The 19,028-nt window shown below is 48.4% G+C and overlaps 1 protein-coding gene across 2 annotated transcripts in view; it reads right to left on the reverse strand.

Moving 5' to 3' along the window:
- Nucleotides 1–19,028, reverse strand: part of SMC4 (structural maintenance of chromosomes 4) — a 243,572-nt gene that overhangs the window by 187,618 nt on the left and 36,926 nt on the right. For both annotated transcript variants that reach the window (XM_075340669.1, XM_075340670.1), the window contains exons 6-7: nt 339–503; nt 54–181 (exon numbers count right to left, since the gene is read on the reverse strand). In XM_075340669.1, coding sequence (XP_075196784.1) covers nt 54–181; nt 339–503 — 293 coding nt within the window. The remainder of the gene's footprint in view (nt 1–53; nt 182–338; nt 504–19,028) is intronic.

Raw genomic sequence — 19,028 nt, forward strand, 5'->3', positions numbered from 1 at the left:
CGCCCCCCATTTTGTGTTATGCCCCTATTTTCTCATTGCGCTTTGTCACTTACATGTAATATTGGCAGATGTGATTCTTCTTTTTAAAAGCTTCATTCTCCAAAGTAAGAAATTCAATGGCTTTATTTTTCTCGCCTTCTAATGCATCCTTTTCTTTCTCCACTAGCTTCACTCTATTGAGCTTTCCAAAGAAAAATAATGTAGTTAAAAAAAATGTTTTTACGCCCGTGTAAATATTACAAAAACATTTTCTCCCTTCGCCCAACAGCAAAGAATATGTTGCTGTACTGCAGTCATTTACATTAAAATTTCTTGAGCACAGAAAACCAAGGACTTACCTTTTCCCCTCTCTGCTGATTTAAGGCTTCAACTCTGCGACAAAGAAGCTCAATTGGCTCCTTTAACCTCTCTGAGCCAATAATGTCTTCCAAATATTCCAGCATGCCTTCATCATGCTCAGTTTGTCCTTTTGGTTTCATCATTGCAATTTGTTCAACTTCCCCCTATCACAGATTAACAAAAAAAAGCCTATAAACTGAAATACCAAATTAACAAAGCTAAAATATAGAAATCTTTTATTTATGCTTACAGGGCAGCAGCATATTCTGTAGGGTTTATAAATTGAAAGTTCTATTGGGTGCAAGGGCTGATGTGCCTGATGATCTAATGGCCATATCTAGAACATAGACTGGCCCAGTTTAATAGGATGCAAATTGATACATTTTTTCTTTGCTTGTAATATAAGTTGTTAACACTACATGTATGTGGTGAGCGGCTGCAACACAACAAATGCTGCAATATAATTAATAAAATTTACAAGAAATTCTTTACAATTTGTTTCATTGCTAGATAACAAAACAGCCACATGATGGGAAGAACATAACTGTGCCAAACGGCAGTATTACAATCATAATGACTCCAAGATGACCAATGCCTTGCTAAAGAAAATGAAGATAAAAGGTGCTAGAATGGCCAAGCATGTCCTAGACCTAACCCTACTGAGCATTAGTGGGGAAATCATTCAAATGGAAGGTGGAGGAGAGCAAGGTCTCCAACATCCACCAGCTCCGTGATGTCATCATGAAGATTCCAGAGGCTCCTGTGAAGCTCTAATGAACTCCATGATGCCCAAAAGTTAGGCTAAGACCGCACTTTGCGTTCCCCTACTTGCAGTTCTAAACGCATGTTTTTGCCTTAATTGATTTGGCCAAAGTTCTCTCTTCCAAAAATTTAGCGCTAAAAATGCATGCGTATTTACCACGTTTTAGATGAGTTTTCAGCGCTTTTTACCTGCGTTTTGACAGATGCGTTTTGAACATCAAGACACTGCTAAATAAAGTTTACACAGTCAAACAGAATGAAAAAAAAAAAAAAAAAAAGAAAAACCCAATACATTTATAATTTGTGAATTTATAAAGAAAAAAAGTTATATTTAATGAAATTATAGCGGTTTTATAATATTTAACGCTAAAATAGCAATAAAATCATAATTTTCTTTAATTTAATTGTCGGACTGTGTGTGTGTAAAGGGACATATTATTCAATTATTTTAAATGTCAGAAAAGTATGCGTTTTTGAAGTCCAAAACGCATGTTTTCTGCACCTAAAAAGCAGGTAAAACGCAGGAAATTTGAAGTTTCTTGGTTTTTGCCATTTCTCATTGACTTCAATGTTAGCACAACGCACCCAAAATGGCAAAAACAATTGACATGCTGCTTCTTTGAACGCATGGTTTTTGCCACAAAATATGCAAAATTAAACGCAGCGTTTTAAAACACAAAGTGCGGTCTAGAAATTAACCTTTTCCATAGACTATTATAGAAAAGCAAAACGCATGCCTTTTGGCATGAAAACGCTGCAGCTCAAAACGCTGCAGAAACGCAGGTAAAAACGCAAAGTGCGGTCATACCCTCAAGACAGTGCTTGAAAAATAATGGTGGCCACACAAAATATTCACGCTTTCGTCACAATTTGGCCATTTTCTCTTCGACGTGTACTCCTTTTTGTTGCTAGAGGTGTAGACATTAAATGGCTGTGTTGCATTATTTAGAGGGCACACCAAAGTTACATTGTTAGGCTATGTGCGCACGTTGCGTTCTGTACCTTGCAGAAATGAACGCATCTCCTCTGGCAGAATTAGTCATTGTCAAAGTTGGTTTTGACCACAAACGCAGGAAATACGCATGCGTTTTTATAGCATTTTCAGTGCTTAAGGTGAGATGCGTTTTCAATACAAATACACAACTAAATAAAGTTTGAACAAACAGTAGGAAAAAACAAAAAAAAAAAACTAACAAAACCCCAAACATTTAAGTCATACACTATAATAATTTACCGAAAATGATTAAATGAGATTTAATAGTTATATTCAAAATAAAGTAAAATTATTGATTGACTTTTTTTTTTTTTTTTATAGTCGCAATGGATGTGAGGGCAAATGGAAACCTCTTGACCTCACTATTATGCCAAAAACGCATGCTTTTGACAAAAAGCACTCGTTTAGCATCAAAAAAGCATGTAAAACGCTAGAAATTTCTTTAAGGATGCGTTTGGATAATTCTCATTGACTTCAATGTTACCAAACCGCTCAGAACAATTGACATGTTGCTTGTTCAAAACGCAAAGATTTTGACAAATTTTTGTCACAAAAAAATGCCTTTTTGGACGCATTGTGCGCACACAATATGCCTATTTCCTATAGACTTTGCTTGGAAATCAAAAACGCATGCATTTTTGCATTAAACCGCTTCAGCTCAAAACACCGCAGAAACGCATGAAAAAACGCAACGTGCGCCTTATACAAGCTGTACACTGAATTGTATCACAGTGTCATATCTCAAGTGTTGTCCAATGAAAATATATAAAATATTTACAAAAGTTGAGGGCTGTATTCACTTTTGTGATAGTGTGTATACATAAATATAAAATATTTTTATATTCATAAAACTTCCCTTTGGTTTGTTGTATTGGGTGTAACAGCAGTCTTAAGAAGGCTTACCACATCACTCAATATAATCCATGTGAACAGTCCTTTATGGTTGTGGGTGCTACTCTACTCCTGCGGCACATAGACAACGCTTGGCATAATCTAAAAAGAGCGAGTAGCACATCCACTTTGTATAAAAACTTGCATAGATTTTAAAAATCCATTTAAAAAAAAAAAAAAGTATATTCACCATTGGCGATAGACGGATGTGTTCCACAGTACCCTTAGGCCTTGTGCCCACAGGGCAGTTTTTTCTTGCTTTTTTTTTAATCACTAAAAAGCATCCCAGCAAAATCTATGAGAATCGTGACTTGCTGTGCCCACATTGCTTCTTTTTTCATTGCTGAAAAAAAAAAGTAGTAACGTCAATTGTCTCAGGCTATGTGCGCTCTTTGCGTCCACGTAGTTGCAGTTCAAAAAGCATCCTCTGGCAGAAAGGACAATGCTTTTGGCTTTAAAAATGCATGTAAAACGCAAAGAAATTAGCCTATGCGCACCTTGTGGTTTTCATGAGTTTTTAATACTTTTCCGGTGCTTTTAGAAACGCTGCAGTTTTGTATTAAATTGAATGGATGGGAAACGCAGCCAAAATGGCAAAAACAATTGACATGCTGCTTCTTTAAACGCTGAGTTTTTGCCCAAATTTATGCAAATTAAACGCAGCGTTTTGAAGAGCAAAGTGCGCACAAGAAATCTTAATGTCGCATTGACTTTGCTTGAAAAGCATAACGCAAGCATTTTGGCATGAAAACGCTGCAGTTGAAAAATCAGTGGAAAAGCAGGTAAAAAAAAGCAAAGTGCGCACATAGCCTTAGCGTTTTTCCTGCTTTTTTCGCCCAATTGACCTTAATGGAGTCAGTGAAAAATGCAGGAAAAAAAACGCAAGTGTAATGCCCACATTGCCAATCAGGATCACTCATCTCTATTACAAAGAAACCTCAATGACGTCAAAAAGCAAAGATTGGAAAATATAAAGATAAGGATCAGAAATCTGATAATTTTCCGCAAAAGATCTTGCCAAGGATCGGTAAATGATCGGATGGCACAAAAAAAGTTAAAGCAGTACATACTTAGAGTCCGCACAGTGCTTTCTATTTTTAGCTGCGTTTGAGGTGACACCAAAAAAAAAAAAAAAAAAGCAACATGTCAATTTTTTTCTGCGTTTTTCCACACATACAATGCATTGGAAAAACGTAGCAAAATGCAGCCAAAAAAACACAGTAAAAACACATGCGTTTTTGCCCTTTTTTGTGACCACCAAGATGCAGCATTTTTTGGTCGCAAAAAATGCAGAAAAACACTGCATCTTTGTGGTCACAAACAAAGGCAACATGCGCACATAGGAATATTCACTGCTTTCAGACCTCGCAGTCAAATCACTGGCGCTGTCTCTGGGATTATATCGTGGTATAAAATAAAACAATTGGTGTAGGGTCTGCCCCTGTATTGATACCAGCACAGATAAAGCCAGCACAGGCTGCAGCCCCAGCAGTGCGCTTATCTTGTTTTTGTAGGTCCCCCATGATCACTTTCCAGGGACCCGATCTGCAGGAAGAGGTAAAAGATTCCTCTGACTGCTGCGATCACATTGATCTCAGCACTCAGGGGGTTAAAGTGCAGGCAGCGGCGTGCGCACCGCTCAGAGCCGAGCAAAGAGCCGGGTCCTGGCTGTAGTATCAACCAGAGCTCGGGTGTACAGCACCTGAACCCCCGCGGTCGCAATTACAAAAAAACAGATGAAAAAAAACAAACAATTTTTTCAGCAGCTTTTTTCCTGCCAAGACATGCTTGGTTTGTGCTGAAAAAACCTCTGTGGGTGCATAGCCCTAGACTGGATTTTCAATAAAGAGGCAAGTTTATTTATGCAAGTAGATGTGCTGTTCACTAATGATGAGCAAGCACCAAGGAGCTCATTACTCGAGTCAAGCAGGTCAGATGCTCTGACTGGGTTGTTTTGAGTAACGAGCATGTAGCGCCCCATTGGGTTCCTCGTCACCGGGCCAGTGGTTTTGTGGGGTTGCTGTGACTGGCCTGACCCGACTCCGTGGCCCAGTCAGCTACATGTAGGAGGACAAACAAAACGGGTGTCTGGTGTAAAGGGGGATGGAAGGCGGGGTGAAGGGTCCCTGGGTAGCGTGTCACCGGTTGCAGCGGTGACTGGGGTCTCTGCCTCCTCCGCCGCAGACCCTTTCAGCGACCTTTCCTCTTCCAGAAGCAGTGTTGGATGGGAATGGGGGATGCTTTGCAGCACCACCCATGGTGCACGGCCAGGGATTAGCTGCCGCTGTGAGATTTTGCTCTCCTCAGGGGCTGATGTTAATGCAGACCAGATAGCCAAGCTCCCCCCAGGTGGAGCGAGCCCCAGGGAGGAGGAGGATGGTGGGGGATGGCTGACTGCGCTGGAGCGGCAGTGCCGGCAATGACAAGGACGACATCGGGGCTGCGGTTCAAAGTTCTTTTTACTTACAGCTCTTAAAGCTCCCCAGAGGTGCCGCTTTCCGCCGACATGGATGGACTCCAGACGGTCCCGGGTGAATCAGAGGCAATCACCGGTATCTGTGGAAATGTGTGAGACCTTCCTCTTTGCGGTGACTTGCGGCTCCCCGTAGCCTGAAGCGACTTGGGGACTCCGCTGTCCGTGTTAAGTGTCCCGTATGCAGGTGACGCGGGTCCTCGCCGTGGGACTTGGCTGTAAACCCAACACCGGATCCTATATGTCACTGTGCTCCGTGAAAGTGGGTGGTGGACGATGGGACATGAAATCCCCATCCTCTGCAGATTTGTTAGAGTCCATGAAGGTGTCCCCAACAGAGTGTTCTATACCCCGACTGCGCTGCACTGTGGAAGCGGTTAAGCTCCCTCCCAGCTGCCATGTCTCCTCTCTCTCACCATCTCCACCAGTCGCCTCTGTCTCCCTCCCTTTTCTAGTCTGGCCGGTCATAGCTATTAGAAGCTCTGTGAAGCACCCTCTATAGTAGCTGTGGTACTACAAGTCCCATGATGTTCTGGCACGCTCTCCTCCTTCCCCGAGATCTCCTAAGCACACATCCAAGGTGGTCCCCCTGAGGGGAGCTGAGTGTAGCACTCCCCCCAGGGGACCTGTTCCTTTGCTGTCTCAGACTGTTCGAACTAGAATCTGTTTGTGTGTTTCTTCCTCACTCAGTGCCCCCACCCTTGGGATGACTAAAGCGGGCTTTACACGCTACGACATCGCTGGCAATTGCTAGCGATAGAGCGTGTAAGCACCCGCCCCCGTCGTGCATGTGATATTGTGTGATCGCTGCCGTAGCGAACATTATCGCTACGGCAGCGTCACACAAACATACCTGGACGTCGTCGCTGTGACTGCTGAAAAATCCCTCCCTCAAGGGGGAGGGACGTTCGGCATCACAGCGACGTCACTAAGCGGCCGGCCAATCAAAGCAGAGGGGCGGAGATGAGCGGGACGCAACATCCCGCGCACCTCCTTCCGCATTGTGGCCGGCGGCAGGTAAGGAGACGTTCCTCGCTCCTGTGGTGTCACACACAGCGATTTGTGCTGCCGCAGGAGCGACGAACATCAATAATCAACCATTACCGATTTTTGGTTTTGGGACGACCTCTCCATGGTGAACGATTTTCACCACTTCGGAGGACGTTTAAGGTCGCTGGTCAGTGTCACACGCTGCGATATCGTTAATGATACCAGATGTGCGTCACTAACGATGTGACCCCGACGATAAAACATTAACGATATAGCGTGTAAAGCCCTTTTTAGTGTGTTGCCCTGGCAACCTGGAATTCCCCAGACTGTCCAGCTTCCTGTGTAAGGCTGCTTTCACACTACATTTTTTTTTTTTTAACATGCGCCATGAACGGTTTTTTTGCTGTAAAAGTGGATCCTGTTTTTACAAAGAAAAACGCATGCAAACGCATATGTTATTTTGCAGGATCCTGTCACTTGAAGTTTATGGGCGGGCATTGAAGTCATGTGATCGGGAGTGAGGGGAACTGAACGTGAGACTTGGAGCCGGCATCTGGAAGCTGCAGATGCCGGTAACCAAGGTAAACATCGGTTAACTAAGCGAAGCGCTTTGCTTGGTTACCCGATTTTTACCTTGGTTACGAGCGTCCGCTGCTCTCAGGCGGGGGAGAGAGGGGAGAGAGCAGAGGGAGGGGGGAGAAAGGGAGGGGGGAGAGAGACTGATCACGAAAGGCTGGTTTCTGGGCATGTTCAGTAGAGCAAGCAGGATTCGGTCTATGAGCATGCCAGCGTTCACATGCGTTTGCGTGCAGTATAGTCAGGATCTAGTGAAAAACGGTATTTGGACGCAGCTCAATAACGCTACAAGTAGTGTTTTTGAAAAAAGTTAAAAAACTGCAAGTCACTGGATCCTCACTATAAACGCATGTGAACGTGCGGAGCTGCCGCCCAACGTACACCCCACCTACTGTCTCCTCCCCAAAATCCTTTAGAATGTAAGCCCGCAAGGGCAGGGCCCTCTTCCCTCTGTACTAGTCTGTCTATTGAAACTTGTATATGTATTCTGTATGTAACCCCCTCATGTACAGCACCATGGAATCAATGGTGCTCTATAAAGAATAATAATAATAATAAATAATATTAATGTTGACGCGAGTCCATTGCAAATGCATTGAAATGAAAATGCATTTACACTGGATCCGTTTTTGCGTTAAAAAAACATTAATGAAGCATGTTAAAAAAACAGTGTGAAAGCAGCCCAAGTGGCAACTCATAGCTAGATGTTTTGCAAGGGAAAAACACCAGTGATTAACTCCATCACCCGAGTCCAAGCATTGCACCCTAATTTATATGCAATGCCCTGGGGCACCATAAGCATAATGGAAGCTCTCCCCAGCCTGAGAATACCAGCCTCCAGCGCTTTATCTGTGCTGTGTATCATAATACAGGAAGGGGGGGGTTGCACTAATTGTTTTATTTATTTTTATACCACGATACTGATGGTAGATGCTAGAGTGTACTAGCTCCTTTAAGATATGACGTCATTCCAACGCACCCCCTATCAAATGATAGGGGCATGTTGAAAATGCTGTCCGAGGTTTCCAGCCAGAATATTTTTTTTTTTTAAGCCCACCTGAGCATGGAGTTGTTTATAATAGAATCAGGGGTGTGGAGGCAAGACCCCCAGATAGGGGGGAGTGTAGGGAGAGTGCTAGAATGTATGAACACCTTTAATTTACACTGCTTTCCCCGCCCACCGGCTGTCCTGGCGCCTGTTACTGGACACAGTCAGCTGACATGCAGCCACTCAGGGTGCATCTGACTGTAATTAGCGGCCCAGGAAGTGAATGCGAAGCATGGGAGTAGCGCACAGCCATGCCAGAGCATTGATAAATCCAGCGCATGCGCTCCCCATTCCTCCATCCTTTCTACCATCATTTTTAATCTCCGGATTCTGATACCCATAGACATATAGGGGTCGGATTCTGGACCAGATCTTAAAAAAAAAAAAAGAAGGGAATTTTGTTACTTACCGTAAATTCCTTTTCTTCTAGCTCTTATTGGGAGACCCAGACGATTGGGGTATAGCTACTGCCTCCGGAGGCCACACAAAGCACTACACTAAAAAGTGCAAGGCCCCTCCCCTTCTGGCTATACCCCCCCGTGGTGTCACGGGTTCTCCAGTTTTAGTGCCAAAGCAAGAAGGAGGAAAGCCAATAACTGGTTTAAACAAATTAACTCCGAGTAACATCGGAGAACTGAAAAACCGTTCAACATGAACAACATGTGTACCCGCAAACAACAAAAAAATCCCGAAGGACAACAGGGCGGGTGCTGGGTCTCCCAATAAGAGCTAGAAGAAAAGGAATTTACGGTAAGTAACAAAATTCCCTTCTTCTTCAGCGCTCTATTGGGAGACCCAGACGATTGGGACGTCCAAAAGCTGTCCCTGGGTGGGTAAATAAATACCTCATGTTAGAGCTGCAAAACAGCCCTCCCCTACGGGGAAATCACTGCCGCCTGCAGGACTCTTCTACCTAAGCTGGCATCCGCCGAAGCATAGGTATGCACCTGAGAATGTTTGGTGAAAGTGTGCAGACTCAACCAGGTAGCTGCCTGGCACACCTGTTGAGCCGAAGCCTGGTGTCGTAGTGCCCAGGACGCACCCACGGCTCTGGTTGAATGGACTTTCAGCCCTGAAAGAACCGGAAGCCCTGCAGAACGGTAGGCTTCCAGAATTGGTTCTTTGATCCATCGAGCCAGGGTGGCTTTAGAAGCCTGCAACCTCTTGCGCGTACCAGCGACAAGGGCATCGGAACGGCGTATGGGCGCCGTGCGGGAAATGTAGATTCTGAGTGCTCTCACCAGATCTAGCAAACGGAAATCATTCTCATACCGGTGAACCGGATGAGTGCAAAAGTACGGTAAGGAGATATCCTGATTAAGATGAAACGAGGATACGACCTTAGGGAGAAACTCCGGAATGGGGCGCAGCACTACCTTGTCCTGGTGAAACACCAGGAAGGGAGCCTTGGATGACAGAGCTGCCAGCTCAGACACTCGCCGAAGCGATGTGATCGCAACGAGAAACGCCACCTTCTGTGACAGGCGAGAAAAGGAAACTTCCTTCAGAGGCTCGCAAAGCGGCTTCTGGAGAGCAACTAGAACCCTGTTCAGATCCCATGGATCTAACGGCCGCTTGTACGGGGGTACGATATGACAAACCCCCTGCGGGAACGTGCGCACCTTAGAAAGACGTGCTAGACGCTTCTGAAAAAACACGGATAGTGCTGAGACTTGCCCTTTGAGGGAGTCGAGCGACAAGCCCTTTTCTAACTCCTATTGTAGGAAGGAAAGAAAAGTAGGCAATGCAAATGGCCAGGGAGACACTCCCTGAGTAGAGCACCAGATTAAGAAAATCTTCCACGTTCTGAGGTAGATCTTAGCAGACGTGGGCTTCCTAGCCTGTCTCATGGTGGCAACGACCCCTTGGGATAATCCTGAAGACGCTAGGATCCAGGACACAAAGGCCACACAGTCAGGTTCAGGGCCGCAGAATTCCGATGGAGAAAACGGCCCTTGGGACAGTAAGTCTGGTCGGTCTGGTAGTGACCACGGTCGGCCGACCGTGAGATGCCACAGATCCGGGTACCACGATCTCCTCGGCCAGTCTGGTGCGACGAGTATGACGCGGCTGCAATCGGATCTGATTTTTTGCGCAGTACTCTGGGCAAGAGTGCCAGAGGTGGAAACACATATGTGAGCCGGAACTGCGACCAATCTTGCACTAAGGCGTCTGCCGCCAGAGCTCTGTGATCGCGCGATCGTGCCATAAATGCCGGGACCTTGTTGGTGTGCCGAGACGCCATTAGGTCGACGTCCGGCACCCCCCAGCGGCAACAGATTTCCTGAAACACGTCCGGGTGAAGGGACCATTCCCCCGCGTCCATACCCTGGCGACTGAGGAAGTCTGCTTCCCAGTTTTCTACGCCCGGGATGTGAACTGCGGATATGGTGGATGCTGTGTCCTCCACCCACATGAGGATTCGCCGGACTTCCTGGAAGGCTTGCTGACTGCGCGTCCCTTCTTGGAGGTTGATGTATGCCACCGCTGTGGAGCTGTCCGACTGGGTTCGGATCTGCTCTCTTTCTAGCCACTTCTGGAAAGCTAATAGGGTAAGATACCCTGCCCCGATTTCCAGAACATCGATCTGAAGGGTGGACTCCTGCTGAGTCCACGTCCCCTGAGCCATGTGGCGGAGACAAACTGCTCCCCACCCTGACAGACTCGTATCTGTCGTGACCACTGCCCAGGATGGGGGCTATGACAATGAGGTGGGAATAAGCCACTATTGCAGAGAGTCCTCGGCCGTCAGGGAAAGGGAGACTTCCCTGTCCAGGGAGGTTGACTGCCCGTCCCATTGGCGGAGAATGTCCCATTGCCGTTGGCGCAGATGAAACTGCGCAAAGAGAACAGTCTCGATGGCTGCCACCATCTTCCTTAGGAAGTGCATGAGGCGCCTTAAGGGGTGCGACTGGCCTTGAAGGAGAGACTGCACCTCTGTCTGCAGTGAACGCTGCTTGTTCAGCGGAAGCTTCACTATTGCTGATAGAGTATGAAACTCCATGCCGAGATACGTTAGTGATTGAGTCGGAGACAGATTTGACCTTGCCAAATTGATGATCCACCCGAAAGTCTGGAGAGTCTCCAGCGTAACATTCAGGCTGCGTTGGCATGCCTCGAGGGAGGGTGCTTTGACGAGTAGATCGTCCAAGTACGGGATCACCGGGTGTCCCTGAGAGTGCAAGACTGCTACCACTGCTGCCATGACCTTGGTGAACACCCGTGGGGCTGTCGCCAGACTGAATGGCAGAGCTACGGACTGAAGATGTTCGTCTCCTATCACAAAACGTAGAGAACGTTGGTGCTCCGTAGCAATTGGCACGTGGAGATAGGCATCTTTGATGTCTGTTGAGGCAAGGAAGTCTCCTCGAGACATTGAGGCAATGACGGATCGGAGGGATCCCATCCGGAACCGCCTGGCGTTCGCATGCTCGTTGAGCAGTTTCAGGACCAGAACAGGACGGAAGGAACCGTCCTTTTTTGGAGCCACAAAGAGATTGGAGTACAAACCCTCGCCCTCGTTCCTGAGGGGGGACAGGGATCACCACTCCTTGTGCTCTTAGAGCGTCCACCGCCTGCAGCAGGGCATCTGCTCGGTGGAGAGGTGGGGCCGTTCTGAAGAAAGGAGTCGGAGGACGAGAACAGAACACTGTCCTGTGCACGTGAGCACAATGTCCGCCGCCCACCGGTCTGTGACCTGTGGCAGCTAAATGTCGCCAAAGGCGGGGGAGTCTGCCATCAACCGCGGATGCGGAGAGAGAGAGAGAGAGCTGAGAGTCATGAGGAGACCGCCTTGGTAGCGGTTCCTCCGGCTGCCTTCCCTGGGCGTGATTGAGCCCGGCCGGAATCTGAGCCCGTCTGAGGTTTTGTAGCCCTTTTGCGCGAGGACAATTGGGACCTGCCCGAGCTTGGGAAGGACCGTTAAACCTCGACTGTACTTTTAGGACAGCATTAATAGGGTAAGTCGCAGTGCAGACATTGCGGGGTTACGGACGCCTCTGCGGTACAGATGTCCCTGTGCTCAAGGCCAGCTGCGCAAGAACAGCTGAAAAGGTTAGGTTGCCTATACGGCTGTGGATGCCGGAGCAACCGACACGCCGATAGCTTCCTAGACAGATTTCAACCAGAGTCCATCTGTCTGTGAATGGCATCTTTAAGTGAAGCCCCATCTCCAGTGCAACTATGGCTCTAGATGCAAGCCTGGAGATTGGAGAATCCACCTTTGGACCCTGGGTCCAGCGCTGACCACGTCAGGGGAAAAGGGATAACGTGTATCCTAAAAACGTTTGGAGAAGACGCTTATCTGGTAAGCGTGGTGTTCCTGGACTGCTTCTCTGAAGTCAGCGTGGCCAGAAAAAATACTCAATATCTGTGTGAGATACTGAAAAGGGACTTCTCCTGTTCGTCTCCTATCTCCACAGGGGGAGCTGAGGGAGAAAGATCCAACCTTCCATTGATGGACGGTATAGGATCATTCCGTATGGCGTTACCACCCGGTGTATCCGGATTGAGAGCGATGTCAGTATCAAAGCCCTGAAGAGCTGCCTTTTGGTCAAGTAGATTGCCCATGGCCTGTCTGGACTGCAAGTCTCTATATTATGACTACTCCGTCCCTGTCCCTGGACAGGGTTGACAGGTGGTTTCTTTGGCCACAACTAGTAGAGACCCCGGCAGACGAAGTGCTAGAGACCCCGGCAGACGACGTGCTACAGGGGAGCATGCACACAATGGGACGGTGTCATGAACAGCATCCCATGTAGTAAAAACAGCACTGAAAATCTGTGTTGCTTTTTTGCCGCTGCCGACTAGCTATCTAGAAGTATATAGCCAAGATTGGTGACCGTACAGTGCAATGTATAGCATACAGGCATAAAGTACAAATGACCACTGCAGCACAAGCAATACAAGCAGCATAGAAGCCTGTGCCCTGGCACCCCTGCTCTTCTGCTGCTGTATACTAGTCATCTAGGGGAATATAGCCCAGAAGAGTGACCCTACAGTGCAATGTATAGCATACAAGCACAAGTACAAATGAACACTGCAGCACATGCAATACAAGCAGCATAGAAGCCTGTGCCCTGGCACCCCAGCTCTTCTGCTGCTGTAGACTAGTCATCTAGGGGAATATGGCCCAGAAGAGTGACCATACAGTGCAATGTATAGCATACAAGCACAAGTACAAATGCACCCTGCAGCCCATGCAATACAAGCAGCATAGAGAAAAACCTGTGCCCCAGCACCCTTGGTTTTCTGCTGCTGTAGTCTAGCCATTCCAGGGGAATATAGCTAAGACTAGCGACTGTACAGTGCAATGTATAGCATATAAGCATAAACACAAATGAACACCTCAGTCGTGCAATACAAGCAGCCTAGAAAGCCTGTGCCTTAGCACACCTGCTTTCCTGCTGCTGATGTGTCGCTCCCCCAGCGGGCATATAGCGACCTATGCAGTTAAAAACAACACATGTACACACTGCAGTTATATTGTGGTCAGCACTATGTGTGCCGCTTACCGCCCGCCTATAAGCGGGTGTATGATCGCCATAGTCCTGCCTTGGTGCCGAAAGTCCGAGCTCGGACTGCAGTAATGGCTGCCGGCGTCCTCCCCAGCTCGTGTGAGGAGGGGCGGGCCGTGGGCGTGCCCCCAAGGCAGAGCGGGAATCCGGCGTCCGACAGTGTGCAGTGAGAGGGCTGGAGCATGTAAAAAGGCTCCAGCCCTCGGCGCTGCTGATTGCTCAGCGTCTGTCCCCTTCCCTGAGTGACAGGGAGGGGGCGGGAACGAAGCGGCACTAGGCCGCAGAAGCCGGGGACTGGATTTATAAGCGCCGCCGCCGTAAAAGCGCGGTCGGCGCCCAGTCCCCGGCGAACTACAAGTCCCAGCCGCGCCGCCGCTCCCGGAGCGTCCGGCGCAGTAGTTCCCAAAACACAAAGTCACTCAGCAAAGCTGCAGTGACTGTAACCCATTACTGTCCCCGGCGCACTAGCACACCCAGCAAGTCTGGAGTGTGCTGTGCCTGTGTGTACGGGGACACAGAGTACCTGTAATGGTGCAGGGCCTTGTCCCTGAACGGTACTCCAGCTCCGTATCCAGCAGGTTCAAATGGGTCTGTGGATGGAGCCCGGCGTCAGAGCTTTGAGGCCGGCAGGATCCCACTTCCACAGAGCCCCTCAGGGGGATGTGGAAGGAAAGCAGCATGTGGGGCTCCAGCCCCTGTACCAGCAATAGGTACCTCAACCTTACAACACCATCCACGGGTGAGAAGGGAGCATGCTGGGGGCCCTATATGGGCCCTCTTTTCTTCCATCCGAAATAGTCAGCAGCTACTGCTGACTAAAATCTGTGGAGCTATGCATGGATGTCTGACCTCCTTCGCACAAAGCTTGAAAACTGGAGAACCCGTGACACCACGGGGGGGTATAGCCAGAAGGGGAGGGGCCTTGCACTTTTTAGTGTAGTGCTTTGTGTGGCCTCCGGAGGCAGTAGCTATACCCCAATCGTCTGGGTCTCCCAATAGAGCGCTGAAGAAAAGAAAAATGGAAAATTGCCAGGGGATGAAAGGGTTAAGGCATGTATGTAAAGGAGCTTTAATGCTGAGTAAATCTTTACCTTGCTTATAGAAATCAGTTTTGCGGTTTAGAGAAATATAAATTCATAGTTGAAATTGTATGCTAATGCAGACTCCTGGCCCTTCATCTGCTGCCCGTGTCCTGTTCTAGGACAAACAGGTGACAAACAGGAGTGACCTGTGAGAGACAGGTGGAGAATAGGGAGTGATGCAGGAGGGCTGTAAGTGCAGAGCCCACCCACTGCACTTGCAGCTCATTGACATACAATGTCAACTATGTTTCTCTAAAACACCAAAATATTTCTACAAGCAAGATAAACATTTACTCAACCATTATATTATGGTATAAAATCCTGATGACCGGATCGCTTTAAAATTGTCATGTGTATTTCATACAGTATTTCTTTCCATAGTTATATGAGCAGCAATAGTTCCCATCCCTAAGTCAGCTGCTGATATGTTGCCACCAAAGACAGGCCACCAGAAACAGATCGAGAAAGAGAAAGAGAAAAAAAAAGAAAAAAAAAAAAAAAAAGAACTTAAGAAATAAAAATATATTTTACAAAAGTTACTCATTTTTACTATTCTTTTATTAGTTTACAGGGGAAAAAAAATAAAAAAATAAAACATCGAATTACTGGTGAATTAGAATAATTTTCTGTCTATTTGAGATTGATTGTAATTTCACCATAGGCTTTGTACACCTAATGTTTTATACCTTCAGAAAGTGCATTCCTCTCCCCTTAGACCAGGGGTCTCAAACACGCGGCCCTTCAGGTGGCTTCTTGCGGCCCGCTGGCCCGTGGACCCGGTAAAGATGGCGACCGGTGCAAGAGGCCGCAGCCTCCAGCTATCTATTTCAGTTTACAGTTTTGCCTTTGCCGGGCACAGTAAAGTTCTCGCTGCAGAACACAATAACATTCGCCTGCCAATCAGAGGCAAGCACCTGCTCCATATGACGTCAGATGCTTACCTGTGATTGGCCAGTGGCTGTTGTGCAGTGAGAACTGCTCTGAGTGCTCTGCACGCGCCGGCAGAAAGTTCAGCAGTGACAGGCAGGAGCTGTGATCATTATCGGGTCCACATGCCTGCGTGCTGCTGAGCCGACGGAGGATAGGTGAGCAGAATGTGTGTGTGTGTGTGTGTTTTTCTGTGTGTTTCTGCCGCTGGCCGAGCCTGCACAGGGAGTGTGTGTGTGTGTGTGTGTGTGTCAGCTGAGGCTGCACAGGGTGTGTGTGTTTGTGTTTCTGCTGCTGGCTGAGGCTGCACAGTGTGTGGGTGTGTGTGTGTTAGCTGAGGCTGCACAGTGTGTGTGTGTGTGTGTCAGCTGAGGTTGCACAGGGTTTGTGTGTGTGTGTGTGTGTGTGTGTGTGTGTGTGTGTGTGTGTGTCAGCTGAGGCTGCACAGGGTGTGTGTGTTCGTGTTTCTGCTGCTGGCTGAGGCTGCACAGTGTGTGTGTGTTAGCTGAGGCTGCACAGTGTGTGTGTGTGTGTGTGTGTGTGTCAGCTGAGGCTGCACAGGGTTTGTGTGTGTGTGTGTGTGTGTGTGTGTGTGTGTGTGTGTGTGTGTGTGTGTCAGCTGAGGCTGCACAGGGTGTGTGTGTGTGTCAGCTGAGGCTGCACAGGGTGTGTGTGTGTGTGTGTGTGTGTTTGTGTGTGTGTGTCAGCTGAGGCTGCACAGGGTATGTGTGTGTGTGTGTGTGTGTGTGTGTGTGTGTGTGTGTGTGTGTGTGTGTGTGTGTGTGTGTGTGTGTGTGTGTGTGTGTGTGTGTGTGTGTGTGTGTGTGTGTGTGTGTGTGTGTGTACTACAAGAAGACATGCATGGGGCACATTAATACAAGAAAGGGACCTGCATGAAGCACATTACTATAGGAAGGGGACCTGCATATGGGGCACATTACCACAAGAAAGGGACCTGCATGAAGCACATTACTATAGGAAGGGGACCTGCATATGGGGCACATTACCACAAGAAAGGGACCTGCATGGGGCACATTGCTACAAGGGGGCAAGGATGCGCAAATTTTTACAGAATGGGGAACAGGATGGGGCACATTACTAGAAGATGTTGGCCAAAGAAGGGAATTTTGTTTACTTACCGTAAATTCCTTTTCTTCTAGCTCCTATTGGGAGACCCAGACAATTGGGTGTATAGCTTCTGCCTCTGGAGGCCACACAAAGTATTACACTTTAAAAAGTGTAACCCCTCCCCTCTGCCTATACACCCTCCCGTGCATCACGGGCTCCTCAGTTTTGGTGCAAAAGCAGGAAGGAGGAAACTTATAAATTGGTCTAAGGTAAATTCAATCCGAAGGATGTTCGGAGAACTTAAACCATGAACCAAAGAACAATTCAACATGAACAACATGTGTACACAAAAGAACAACAGCCCGAAGGGAACAGGGGCGGGTGCTGGGTCTCCCAATAGGAGCTAGAAGAAAAGGAATTTACGGTAAGTAAACAAAATTCCCTTCTTTGTCGCTCCATTGGGAGACCCAGACAATTGGGACGTCCAAAAGCAGTCCCTGGGTGGGTAAAAGAATACCCCGGTAATAGAGCCGAAAGACGGCCCCTTCCTACAGGTGGGCAACCGCCGCCTGAAGGACTCGCCTACCTAGGCTGGCATCTGCCGAAGCGTAGGTATGCACCTGATAGTGTTTCGTGAAAGTGTGCAGACTTGACCAGGTAGCCGCCTGACACACCTGCTGAGCCGTAGCCTGGTGCCGCAATGCCCAGGACGCACCCACGGCTCTGGTAGAATGGGCTTTTAGTCCTGAAGGAACCAGAAGCCCAGAAGAACGGTAGGCTTCAAGAATTGGTTCCTTGATCCACCGAGCCAAGGTTGACTTGGAAGCCTGCGACCCTTTACGCTGGCCAGCGACAAGGACAAAGAGCGCATCCGAGCGGCGCAGGGGCGCCGTACGAGAAATGTAGAGCCGGAGTGCTCTCACAAGATCTAACAAGTGCAAATCCTTTTCACATTGGTGAACTGGATGAGGACAAAAAGAAGGTAAGGAGATATCCTGATTGAGATGAAAAGGGGATACCACCTTAGGGAGAAATTCCGGAACCGGACGCAGAACCACCTTGTCCTGGTGAAACACCAGGAAGGGGGCTTTGCATGACAGTGCAGCTAGCTCAGACACTCTGCGAAGTGATGTGCCACTAGGAAGACCACCTTCTGCGAGAGGCGAGAAAGAGAAATATCTCTCATTGGCTCGAAAGGTGGTTTCTGAAGAGCCGTTAGCACCCTGTTCAGATCCCAGGGTTCTAGCGGGCGCTTGTAAGGGGGGACTATGTGGCAAACCCCCTGCAGGAACGTGCGTACCTGTGGAAGCCTTGCTAGACGCTTTTGAAAAAATACAGAGAGCGCCGAGACTTGTCCCTTAAGAGAGCCGAGAGACAACCCCTTTTCCATTCCGGATTGAAGGAAGGACAGAAAAGTGGGCAAGGCAAATGGCCAGGGAATAAAACCCTGATCAGAGCACCAGGATAAGAAGATCCTCCACGTCCTGTGGTAGATCTTGGCTGATGTTGGTTTCCTGGCCTGTCTCATAGTGGCAATGACATCTTGAGATAACCCTGAAGACGCTAGGATCCAGGACTCAATGGCCACACAGTCAGGTTGAGGGCCGCAGAATTCAGGTGGAAAAATGGCCCTTGAGACAGCAAGTCTGGTCGGTCTGGTAGAGCCCACGGTTGACCCACCGTGAGATGCCACAGATCCGGGTACCACGACCTCCTCGGCCAGTCTGGGGCGATTAGGATGGCGCGGCGGCAGTCGGACCTGATCTTGCGTAACACTCTGGGCAGCAGTGCCAGAGGAGGAAATACATAAGGCAGTCGAAACTGCGACCAATCCTGAACTAATGCGTCTGCCGCCAGCGCTCTGTGATCTTGAGACCGTGCCATGAATGCCGAGACCTTGTTGTTGTGCTGGGACGCCATTAGGTCGACATCCGGCTTCCCCCAGCGGCAACAAATCTCTTGAAACACGTCCGGGTGAAGAGACCATTCCCCTGCGTCCATGCCCTGGCGACTGAGAAAGTCTGCTTCCCAGTTTTCGACGCCCGGGATGTGAACTGCGGAGATGGTGGATGCTGTGGCTTCCACCCACAGCAGAATCCGAACTTCCTGGAAGGCTTGGCGACTGCGTGTGCCGCCTTGGTGGTTGATGTATGCCACCGCCGTGGCGTTGTCCGACTGAATTCGGATCTGCCTGCCTTCCAGCCACGGATGGAACGCCTTTAGGGCTAGATACACTGCCCTTATCTCCAGAACATTGATCTGAAGAGAGGACTCTGTCGGAGTCCAGGTTCCTTGAGCCCTGTGGTGGAGGAAGACCGCTCCCCACCCTGACAGACTCGCGTCCGTCGTGACCACAGCCCAG

Source organism: Anomaloglossus baeobatrachus, chromosome 3 (assembly GCF_048569485.1).
Source record: "Anomaloglossus baeobatrachus isolate aAnoBae1 chromosome 3, aAnoBae1.hap1, whole genome shotgun sequence".
Classification (NCBI taxonomy): domain Eukaryota; kingdom Metazoa; phylum Chordata; class Amphibia; order Anura; family Aromobatidae; genus Anomaloglossus; species Anomaloglossus baeobatrachus.